The sequence below is a fragment of the Nipponia nippon genome, unplaced genomic scaffold (assembly GCF_047370975.1).
Source record: "Nipponia nippon isolate SJK-2023a ecotype South Korea unplaced genomic scaffold, ASM4737097v1 scaffold_16, whole genome shotgun sequence".
Lineage (NCBI taxonomy): Eukaryota > Metazoa > Chordata > Aves > Pelecaniformes > Threskiornithidae > Nipponia > Nipponia nippon.
In genome coordinates, this window is record NW_028262332.1 from 10,860,485 (window position 1) to 10,872,592 (window position 12,108).

Genomic DNA, 12,108 nt, shown 5'->3' on the forward strand with positions numbered 1-12,108 from the left:
GAAATATTAAACGCTTCCATTCAATTGTGATCTAACAGAGTCTGGCACTGCAAGCTTTATTAAGTCACGGTTGCCTTATTTTTCTCAGGATTCCCATGAGATGTTTCTCTCCCCCTACCCAAAGGATTTTATAATCTGCGGGATACTGGAGAGCACCAGAACGGAAATAAAAAGACCATTCTTGTTATCTCACCCTGCCCTTTTATCAGATTTTAAAATGTAGCTATCCCAAGCGAAGTCCATATGCTCCCACTTAGATAGGAATGCTCTTGTGGCAGTAGGAGGGTAATGAGGAGGAACTTTCAGCAGCTCAGCACCATGACAGGTCCATGCATGCCTCCGTTAAAATGCAGTATTGCAGAATCAATGCAGAGACTCACCAGCGGTGGCTGTGTTAGGTTTTTTTTCCCTTACTAGTTGAGCTTTGCTGGCGTTCGCATCAAAGGAAGCGCAAGCACAGGCTGACTGGGTGGCATCTCCTCCTCCTTGGGCTTAGGAGAACCAAAGGCCTGAATCTTACTCAATCAGTCCAAGGACATTTGCACGCAAAATCTAAGTTATTCATTCAGGTCAACAGATATTTTTAAAATCAAGATTCGTACAAGGTAAGAAAAGTGCCATGAAATGTTCTAAGTACACGCTAGACAACAGCATAAAGACCACACAAAGTATCACCAACAGAGCTAAACGGATGAACCTGCAGGTGAGATGTCTATCTAGAGCAGCATATTGGACAGAAACCGATCTATGTATTTGCATACCTGAAACAAAACCCATTTTGAGATATGCTGTATAAAAGAGGCATTAGCATAAACATGTGAATATTTAAATGAGAGGGTAATGCCATGTTTTAACTTGGAAGAAAGAAAAAAGAAGCCTGTCTGGAAACAGAAAAACTTAGCAAAGGCAGGAGGCTGACCACAGAACCCGTCCCAGCACAAGTGCCAAAATGAGCTGCTAATACCACAAAATACTTGAACATGTAGGGTCACGGTCAGCGAACCAATATTAATTCTCTCCCTCTCTTAATTGTAAGTTTCTGGATTTTTGGCTCTTGCCCATCTCCCACTGACTTACAAGTACTCAGAGATGCCAAGAACCTCAGGATGATTATGCTCCCGAGATGGAGACAGGGAGTTGTGCACTGCCTGCCTGTGACCAAAATTTTCTCTCTTGCTAATGTGAAAGCTGCATAAAAGGTAGTGTCCAACAGCGTTCGAGCGTCCGGCTGGGGAGTTATTTGTACGACAAAAAACTATAACTGATCACTCCAAAAACAATTCTGGGGAACCCAGATGAGATCAGTTGGAGCACATATACGCTTCTGTCCCTTGGATTCTACACAATTCGCGCTTCTGATCATTCCTGCAAACGGCAAAGAGCGCGGCTGTACTAACAGTCAGAAGACAAGCCTTGGGTCTTGCCATCACAGCCGTGCACGGGGCTCTGCACCCATCCCTCACCCGCGCCGGTGCCTGTCGAGAGCTCAGGCCCATCGGGCGTCCCGGAGCGGCACCCGCGGGGGCTCACCTGCGCGCCCACGGTGCCTCAGCACCGAGACGCAGCGGGAAGGAAACAACACCCCGAGCGCACCGGTGCAGCGGTGACATCCCGCGCCCGCCGCAAAAATCCCGACAGTGTACGGAGTCAGCCCGCGGACACCAGCTGTGTGCAGGCTTCTGACAGGGCACGGACTAACAGAGCTGGAAGTCACGTTAACGTTGGACACGTGTAATGGCGTTAGCCGGCCGTTCTTGCGCAGGAGCTGCAGTGAGATCCTAGATCATGGTGTAGTCTTTTCAGAATTTCTAACGCTATTTTTGTGCCCTCGGAGGCTATGACATGGTGCTGTTGCTCTGTACTAAAAGGGCACCATCAGGCCAGGACAGCCCCAGACACGCAGACAGACAAAACCTCCGTAAGCCGAACTTCCATAAGATGCTCCAGGTGTTTAATGTCGAGCCTACGGAGAAGGCTTGGCACGGCGAAACCTCCCTTCCCGACTCACGGAGCTCTGCTCCTTCCAGAGGGGCCGAGGCCGGCTCCCCCCAGGCGCCCAGGCCCACACTGACAGCGGGGCGGCCGAGCCGCGGGCACGGCCAGGCCGGGGGCGCCGGCGGCGGCTGCCGGCGCAGCGGCGTGCGGCCGAGCGAACGCCGGTCGGTCCGGGACACCTCCGCCCTGCCGCGGCCGGGCGCGGCGCCGTTGAGGCGGGGCCTTTCCCCGGAGCCGGCGGGGCCGGGGCCGGCGGCGGGGCCGGGCGAGGCGGGGCGGCCGCGGGCAGGGCGGGCTCCCGCCGCCCCCCGCATCACATGAGGGAACTTCGGGCCAATGGCGCCGCGGCGAGGGCCGGGGCCCCGCTCGCACCCGCGGACGCTCATTCAAAACGCGGCCGGGCTCGGGTACCGGCAGCCCCCTGCCCCCGCTCCGCCGGCCCCGGGGCTCCGCCGGGTCGGGCGCTGCCGGCGGGGATGCCCGGCGGGGCCGCGGCCTGAGGCGGCCGCCCGCCCGCCGCCATGCCGGTGAAGAACCGGTACAACCTGGTGGACGATGGCTGCGACTCCCGCGTCCCGCTGCACAACGAAGAGGCCTTCCAGCACGGCATCCACTTCCAGGCCAAGGTGAGCTCCGGCCGCGCTCCCCCAGCCCCGGGCCCCTCGGTCGGCGGAAGGCAGCAGGGCCCCCCCGCCTGCCGGAGCCCCTCGCCGGCTCCGGGGGCTTTGGCCGAGGCCGAGCTCCCCGGCAGGTTCCCCGGCAGGTTCCCCCCGCAGCGCCGGGCCCTCTTTGCCCTCGCCTGTTGCAGACCAGCCCTGGGCGCAGGGTCCCCGCGGGCCGGCGGCCACCGGGAGGGGCACGTGGTGGCCACGGGGCCATGTGGTGGCCACGGGGCCGGTGGCACCGCGGGCTCGAGGCCGGGGCTGGCTGTGTCCCCCGCCGGTCCTGCCCCTGGTCTGTTTTTTCGGCTCCGAAAGCGCCCCTAGCCCATGCTGCTGTGTGCCAGAGCTAATGAAGTCTAAAGACAACACCAGGAAATTAGGAAAGCCTTACATTTAATTATCACAATCAAACAGGTTCTTGCTCTTTTCCTCGTATGTTTTCAGCTGTCTAATCCTTAGAAGCCGCCTTGTGCGCTTCATTTGAGGACTGATCTGGAAAGACCCCTCTTGACCGCGCAGTGGATGCTCCCGTGCCAGGCGCACGTCCTTGTCCTTGCTCGATCGGGTGCCTGCCCTGTCCCCCGCCGGGCAGGACCCCGTTCCTGCTGCAGCGGGGTAGCAGCTCTCTATTCCCCTGGAAACCACAGACTGTTACGTGCTGCTTCAAGCCATATTAGTGCCTTATTCCATCTGACCTGTTCCCTGCATGAAAAGCATGCATTCGAATGCATGCAGTCTTCAGGTATCAGAAACACTGATATTGTCAGAAATCTCGTATTGATCATGAAGAACAGTCTGGCAGCGCAGCATCGCTCTCCGAAAGTGACTCCATTGGAATTGACATTCTGTAGGCAGCGCGGGGAAGGGGTTTATAATTCAGCTGACAAGAAGAATTGCATTTTGCTGGAGCAACTCTAGGGTTCCTTTCCCTGCTTTGCAGGTGGCCTAACACAGATTAGAAATGGAATTCACGCCTCCTGTCTCCTGAGCTGGAAACAAGGGGCATATATATTCAAATAAACCTTTGAAATGTGCATTTTGGTTTTCCTGCTAAAAGAGCTGTAAGATTTAAGTAGGATATAGGATGGATCTGAATAGCCAGTTAATCACTTTTTAAAATCTCTCTCTTCCTTAGGGGAGAAAAACAATTAATCTTTGATTCCTTTTTTAAAATTAACATTTGCTATGCCGCAGACTGTGCTGAGGAGAAGAAAAATCCTCATTTTGACTTTTAAAAGATGTGAAGCAACTGTACCTTTAACTGAGTGAAATGGGCTTCTTCAGATTGACAGCTTCAGGCATCCAGAGCTATTCAGAGAGTGGATAACACGCTGTTAAGATGTGTGGGTCTGGGATGGGGTGTGCATTACCTTAGTAACATGCTTGCTCGGTTCTGCTCTGAAGTCTGTCTCTTCCAATTAGGACGCTCGGTGTGGGCACATCAGTCAGCTGCAGCTCTGACAATGACAGGGCTGTAACTGGCTGCCAGGTGTCTCGCACCAGGCAATCTCACCGACCGCGTTTCGTCTCCAATCTCCACATACCAAACCATCTTACTTGCCCTATAATCCTCAGGGACAAACTTCAGGAGGACAATACGGGGAGCTGCTTGTGGAAAGGTGGCTGTTTGTGCAAAGCTTCGTGAGCTGACAGGGCTCTGCACGAGTACCCAAACCCTCCAGCAAGGCTAAAGCAGGGAATTTGGGAGAATCTCCTCTGGCTCAGCAGTCACCAGCTCTCCTCCTGCCCCCACCTAGTCATTTATCTGTGGTAGCGTGGCCTGTTCCCCACTGCAGCTCTGTTGCTCGCAGACAAAAGGCCAGCCGGCTGCGCTGAACCGATCTGGATTACCTGTGACTGCACTGAGAGCCGCTGCGGAGCAGGGAAGGAGATGCCTGCAAACCAAAGAGACCACAGATCTGGAGCGATACGGATATGCCCTCGCTACCAGGGCAGAGGGAAATCCTGGCTCCGTCACTCCCTTCCCTGCTGCCCTCGGGCTCTCGTGGTCTGAGCGGTTTGACTCTCCTGTAGTTTACCAAAGGCTACAGCTGAACTTATTGCTCTTAAAAATGCTGTTTTGCAAAGGCATTTACAGACGCATCAGAAAAGCCAGATGACCTTTCAGATTGCTTGCAGATGAAAGAGCCATAGATACTGAGCCAGGAGACTTCATCTCTGAAAGCCCTATGAAGCAGAAGTTTTTCAAGATAAAACCCATTGCAAGCTGCAAGCATAACGGCAGAGAAATAAAACCAGAACTATGTCAGTAACAGTGATAGCTATGGGGCTGCTCTTGGGGAAGTATTTTGTCTCTGGTCATATGTATATTATCCCCCTGAATGTGTGCAGGGGTGTCCTGACTTGCTGCCCCCTCCCCTCTCCACAGGGGAACAATGTCAAAAAAAACAAAAAACAAAAAAAAACCCAAACCAACCCCCCCCCCCAACTTGAAAGCACACGCTCAGACACGATTCATGAACCAAACACTCTTGAAAGGGGGACCAAGCTTTGTAAAGTGCCCACTGCTGCCCCACTAACGGCCTGTGACAGCTGTGCGGAGACGGGCTGCGTGACAGCGAGGGAGCTGACAGACCCCGCTGGGAACCCCCCGGCGCCGGGCCCGGCACCCTGCCCTCGCCTGCCAGAGCTACAGCCGCAGGAGCGCACCCAGCTCCAGCCCGTGCTGGCAGGACGCTGGCATTTCTCATCGGGCCGCTCCCCCTCTCACTCAGATGGCATTTTTCTTACCCTCGCCAACATGCCCTTGACATGCAAGTCTTTCCTCAGAGCTGTGAGCCACGCTGCTTTACAACATTAATGGCCTTTTGCTCCACACGCGAGGTGACTGCCAGGACGCTGCCTGTTTTCCTCATTCCCAAGGCTGAGCTGGCAGCTTTGTGCCTCCCGACTTGGCAGCGGTGCGGGCAGCGCTCCTGTGCATGTGTGCTGTCACAGGTACCACCGTGCTGCAGCAGCAGGTGCACAACCGGAGTCTGCTTTGGCACACAAGCGTTACAGCCCCGCTTAAGGAGAGAGTACAGGCAGCACAGGGAAGAGCACACAGGAGGGAAAAACGCCATCAACGGGAAACTGTCCGCCTGCACGCCTTCCCTAACAACCCGCCTAGCGTCAGCCACATACTGACACCGCATGTGAGAGAACAGGCAACCCACTTGCAGAAAGCTGTACGTGTGGAAGGGGTAGAGGCGGAGGTGCTGGGAACCGAACCCGCCGTCTGCCCACGTCTCAGCCCCCGAGCATCGTCTCGGGCCCTGCTGGGATGATGCTTACGCTTAAATGCGGACGCCCAACGCCAAGGGCAGCTGCTATCACAGCTCAGCCTGGCAGCTTGTTTAGCAGCGCGGGTCCCGTAAGCATAGTTGAAAGCAGCTGCTGTAGGGGACAGATTTGAGCAAGTTTACCAGGGTTCTGCAGAGAGCTGAGCTTGTCCAACCAAGCAGGGACAGTGGTGTCCAGGGGGAGGATAGTCCAGACTGAAAAGTCAGGCCAGATCATGAGCCTTTTCCAGGAAAGCTAGTTGCTGCACATCCTGGCAACTTTCCAACTCTTATGTGCTTTTAGCTATGAGTCTTTTAAAAGCAGGTGTAGTGAGGAATGACAAAGGATGGACCCATTTTCAGACCCATGGGACCATGACTTGATTAGCAACAGACACTGCTCTGCAAAGCACTGTAAAGGCGCATCCAGAATCTGAATGAGGTCAGAGGCTTACACCCAACGCTAGAAATCCATGAACTTTGGTAATATTATCCACAACAGATATTCCTATCATGTCCTGGGTCAAGACAGTCTAACTAAGCAGGGACTAAATTAATGAAAGATGCTGTTTGTTTTGAAGAAGCCCTCACCGTTAACTTGTACGTTACTTTACACACATCTCACTGTTCTGTCTTTCAGTACATCGGTAGCTTGGACGTACCCAGGCCCAACAGCCGCGTGGAGATTGTGGCAGCCATGAGAAGGATTCGGGTAAGTGCCAAAGAGCTGAACCCCCGTGGAATACAAGGTTACATTCACTGGGGTGACTGGGTTGCAGTGCGCTGTTCTGCATTCCCCCCCCCCCCTTCCTATCTGGAGCTCAAATCTCAGCACAATCAGGATTGTAACAAGCTCCTCCAGAAATTCCCAGGGCGTATTAGGATAGACCCATCCCCTGCTCTTTGCAAAGGGATCAGTTAGCAAAACTCAAACATAAACCTCTCGTCTCTGCTGAGCAGGTATGGGGATTCTCCTTGAACCCAAGAGATTTATTTAGCCTGTTTGGGTTTGTGTGTGTATGAAAAATGAGATGTACACAATCTGCTTCACAAAAGCACTCAAATTCATTGACAGTTCGAAATATATTATGTTATTATATATTGAAGTATCAGTGGCCTGGCAGATGTTACGGATGTAAATCCCTTCAGACTAGACTTTGTGGATGCTGCTGCTCATGGAATAATTTGCTGCTTTCACCCATCCTCCAATGCAGTTTTACAGTTCCTGTTTCTCATCATCAAGTCTGCACTCTTCCTCCTGTAGCCCTTTATTCTTCTGAACGGCCTGTGAATGGTCACTAGATTTAGCTACAATTAGCAGGGTGGCTAGCTTACACCTGCTTCACGTGTAAGCAGTTCAAGTGTATCTACCCCAAAAGGCAGTGCAGCTGTTGTGCCTGGCTGAAGTTTTGCAGGGGTCTTAATTCTGAGGCTGTTCATACGTCTCACATCAGCCGAAGCAGGTTTGAGAAGCTTCCATTTAAAGCTTTGAAGGGATTATCCTATTTTCCCCCCACAGTGTTTAACCATCTAATTTTCATTTAGAATAGCGCTTTTTAAACTTAGCCTGTAACTGGCTGGGGAGCTGATGTATTCATCTCCAGCCAAGCTCAGAAATGACATTCCCCTGTCTTTGCCTGCTCAGACTATTAGCACAGCTCTTGCTCAGAACACAGTGCAGCAGCAGTCTAAATTGCCTGGTTATTTATGGAACAGGTGAACATCTATAGGAAGCAAAGGCAATAGGTGAGGACTACTGGGGCGGTTTAGATGCTGGCGTAACTATTGGTAATTTTTGATCTGAATCAATATTTAGCATCAGATTTGACACTACGCTTCTGCTGATCTTTGACTGGATAACACCCTTGCAAGAAAAAGCAGACAGTATTTTAATATCAGTTTCTAGAAAAAGTGTTGCCCTCCGTTTTCACGCCTGCTGTTGCCACGCTGGAACCCAGCTCAGAGTCCTGGCAGTGCAATAGCATGCTGGAGTGCTACATGAAGCATATAAGAAACCGCTCTGCATTCATGGATGCCATCGGTTAATCTTATCACACAATATTTTTAAAGTAGGCATCCTGTGTTCTATACTGGGTTTTTAATCTTGGAAGCCCTTTCCAAAAAGGGAGGGCTTCCCTTTTCATGTGCGTATTGTACAGCAGGATCTTATTCAGACACTTCCTGGCTGCTGAGCGGAAGATGCTCCTCTATTGAAGATAGTTAATTGGCACTGATCCTTAATTAGAGCATAAAGAATGAACTGGGAGGCTTTGAAGGGAATTCTAGTGCATAGAGTACACAACCTAGGAACTGAGGGAAGATGGGGGTTATTTATGTAGCGTTCATTTGCATGCAGAGGCCTTGTCTATGCTAGAGTTTTTTCCCAGGGACTCTCAGCAGCACCAGTTGCAACTGGGAGGAAACACTGGAAGAAGCTATTGGTGGAAAGTAGTATTTTGCTACCATCTCATTGTGAGTGGTAGTGCCTGTTTGCACTGCAAGAGAGAGAAGGGTCCTGCAGCCCTGCCAAGTGCTGACAGGGGCACGTGGTGCTGAAGGTTTCATCCTTTGTGCGCTCCAGTGTTCCTCTGGAATTCTCTGTTGGAGCGGAAGAAAAAAGTCACATAGTACAAGCCCTAGCACTACATTTCCTACGCTGCTCTCCATGCCCTGCGACACGGGAGGAGGCAGCGTGAGCCATCACCGGAGCAGTCGGTGACGGAGCTGGCTGAGCGCAGGGCAGGCTGTTACTCATTGCTTCTGCCACTCCAGAAGGGGACCGGGGAGGAAGATGAGGAGTCACAGCCCTGTATTTTTCCAGGCTCTGACAGAGCTGGTTGCTCTAGTTATTCATTAGTAAATTGGTACAAGCTCTGAAACTCCCTTCCTACTACTATGTCTGATTCTGGTCTCCAGTCTGTGATTAAAAGCGCTTGCCCCAGGGAAAAAACCTTGAGCTACCTAGCACTCAAAGTTGTCCTTAGAGTGTGGGGAGGGAGAAGGTGGTAAGAAAAGCAGCAACTCCAGTTGCTAAGTGTACTCCTTGGCATCTCATTGCTGCCCTGTGTTTTGCACTGCGCTCTTTTGCCAGTTGCATATGAATTATGCCAGGGAGCCTGGGAGGAGTTTGGTGGTGTTCTCCACGCATTAGCGGAGCAGTCTGCTTGCAGACTTCGGGACATGCCGAGCGCACAGGCTATGGGGACATTACTCCCAGAGAGCCTCAAACGACATGTTTTAACATTAGTCTGCTGAAGTCACGGTCTGCTCTTTTGCAGTAGGTATTTAAGATGCACTCTCATAGTAAAGCTTAAACCCATATTCCTGACTGAATGGATGCTTGTAGAATTGCTATCAATACTCCATTAGTCACACACTAGATTCCCATTTCATAACAGACTGCAAAACCTTGTCTCATCATGTTCTGTGCTTCCACAGGAGGGAATGCAAATGCAATGGGCAGAACAGGGAAGCTGCTGTACTTAGCCTCCCATTATGCAGAGCTAGACAACTTTAAGTTTGCTAATCCTCCCAGTGGATTATTAGCTGCATACAGTTGCCATGTTATTATATGATCATCAGAGTTCAGACTAATCCCTCTACCTCCTCTTGCCCTGGCAGGGGGGGTGATGAAATTGGTTTGCTACTTGAATAAGTACCCTGTGCTCCGACAGGCACGTCAAGGCACTGTTTATGAGAGTCCGATTCATTGCGCAGCTCCGAGCACCCAGCGCAGACAGGCATTCCTCCAGCTCCCAGGGAGAAGCGGCATGCCGCATCTGCCATCTCCCGCTGCCTGAGGCCACCCGGGTCCGGGTGTCTGGCAGCACCCGCTCCAGCTCCTGCCTTCAGAGTCAGCGTTCTGGTGGAGCTGGCTTTCTGCTGAAGTGGATTCATCTGCAGATATTTGAGCCTTCTCAGCACGCTAAGGAGCTTATGTACAACACAAGATTTTTCTTCCTGCAGAAGTCAAGTGGCAGCTAATGTGAAGAATGTGAAAGTCCTTCTCGAGGGCCCAAATAACTCCCTGATTCAGCAGGGTCACCCTTTCCCTCGACACATACTACTCCTGGCTGCCTGTTAGCGAACAACCGAATAGCCAAGTTCTCCCTGTAGCCAGGTGAAGGCTCTCACTGAAGTTAAGAGGAAAGATGTTGCGGAGCCCACACAACACCGAAACAGTAACAGGAAAGCTTTGCTAAAGATGCTTATGGGTACAGGCCTAGGGGTAAAGATGAGTTTTGTAAAACACAAAACATTTCCTTGAAGCTCCTGAGGTTGCTTGGGAAATCTTGCCCTGGGAGACCAGGGAACGGATGGCTTTATGTGAAGGGTTAACATCGCCACATGTCCTGCATCCCTTCCCTAGCTTCCACAGAGCTAACGCTGACCAGAGCGGCAACAGTCAGCTCTTACCTTCCTAGGGCAACACTACCCCCAGACCAGCACTTCACAGCCAGTCAAGCAGCCCCAGTGACATGCTGCTATTTTAAGTGGCGAGTTGTACAAGGACATGGTAGGAGTAAGTGTCAGAGCCTGTCATCTGCACAGACAGCCTGCTGTCAGCAATTCCCCAAGTTGCTCCATTTAATTACCTTTAAGTCACAGAATCGGTTTCCCTGGAATTTGCACTTAAGATTCTACGAAGCCTAGAAATTTCAGGTCTGTTTGGAAGGTCTAGCATGGACCTAAGCAGGTATTAACACTCAGAAAGGAGCCAGATGTTGGATTATTTAATCATTTCATAAGGGAACAGCCAACTGGTGCTGTGCCCATCCAAGCACCAGGATGAACAAACAGGAGGCAGGCATCCAGACTAACGTGTTTCTTCTGTTACCTCCACATTTCTTAGGCTTAATTTAATTGAGAAGTGTTTTTCCCCAGAGGCCAATGTGCCGGAGGAGCAGAAACATTTCTAAATCTTGACTCAGGATACATCAGAAATGCCCGAGTTCTCCTTGGCATGAAAACCAGGTTCTCACGTCAGCCTGCCTCTTATCCTGATCATTTTTGCTGCATCCATGCTCTTAAGCAGAGCCTCAACGCTTTGCAATTTCTCCACATGGTATTCTGGTGAGGAATTGCACTCTAGCCACGCTGTAAGTCATACTGACTGCCAAATATCAACTGGTAGTGTTGAAGTGTGACATGACATCAATTTAAATCGGGATGAGTAAAAGTTGCAATCCTACAGTGCAACCTTGCGAAGCAGAGGCGGCAGGGACAGCCGCACAGCACCCGCCTCTCCCGCACCCCAGCGGCTCCCAGTCTGATAGCTGGGCTGGCTTCACACGGCAGCTTATCCTTAAAGCCACGCCAGGCTGTAAATTGCAATGGTTCGGGAGCAAATATGGATGTCATTTATCTGCTCTGGCTACAGAAGGAGAGGAGCCAGGTGGAGAGCAGGCAGAGGGCAGGGTGACTGCCTTCAGCCATCTCAGTGTAATTTATCGCTGTGTGGCAGACTTCAGAGGCAGAGACGTTTAATAGACTTGTTCATGAGATTCTTTAAGAACACCGTTCGCTCAGTTTTCCCAGGCAGACAACCTTCTTAATAGAGAGGAGAAGTTCACCAAGATAACCGCTGCACAGATTCCTCTGATATATTCTGCCTATAAGCCCTTCCTGAGTTATTACGCTTGGAGCTAAGTTTTCCTGCCAGCTTCATGTTAATCTGAGCTGGAGTTGTGATCAGTACTAAAAAAAGATAGAAGCTGAACTCCCAGCTGGGTTTCTTGGTTAGTCTTTGCAGCCTCTCCCACTACAATGAGTTATTTGGTCTGCTGCAGCTGAAGCACAGACTCGAGCATGGAAGTGCAAACTGCTGGAGCGCTTGCCCTGGTACAGACCTCTGTAGCTGCCTGCCAGGATCTATTGTTGTTGGATGGGAGTTTGTTCTGCTGCGGTTCCTGGAGGGCTTTTCCTTTCAGCCTCTTTGGAAGAGCATCCAAATGCTCAGCTATTGACAGCCCTGGGCTGTGAAGGAAAACAATCCTAGCATCTGAAAATATTTCAGCAGTCTTCAGACTGCTGGTGTGCACCTTTCTGTAGTTCTCAGAATGCCATGCCCCTTCCTTTCATTTACAGGAAGGTGCAGGAAAAACAGATGACAGTTCTTACATGGTTAGAGTGTAAAACACAAGCATCTCGTGTGTCTGCTCTATGCTGCT

At 51.4% G+C, this 12,108-nt stretch overlaps 1 protein-coding gene across 2 annotated transcripts in view; it reads left to right on the forward strand.

Annotated features, from left to right (window-relative positions):
* The first annotated feature begins 2,374 nt into the window (after positions 1-2,374).
* LOC104023313 (carboxyl-terminal PDZ ligand of neuronal nitric oxide synthase protein) overlaps positions 2,375-12,108 on the forward strand; it is a 39,123-nt gene continuing 29,389 nt past the window's right edge. The window contains exons 1-2 of one of the 2 annotated variants that reach the window (XM_087752954.1): positions 2,375-2,621; positions 6,579-6,650. In XM_087752954.1, the coding sequence (XP_087609080.1) occupies positions 2,517-2,621; positions 6,579-6,650 (177 nt within the window). In that variant the 5' untranslated portion in view covers positions 2,375-2,516. The remainder of the gene's footprint in view (positions 2,622-6,578; positions 6,651-12,108) is intronic. The other variant, XM_087752953.1, reaches the window with a different exon arrangement.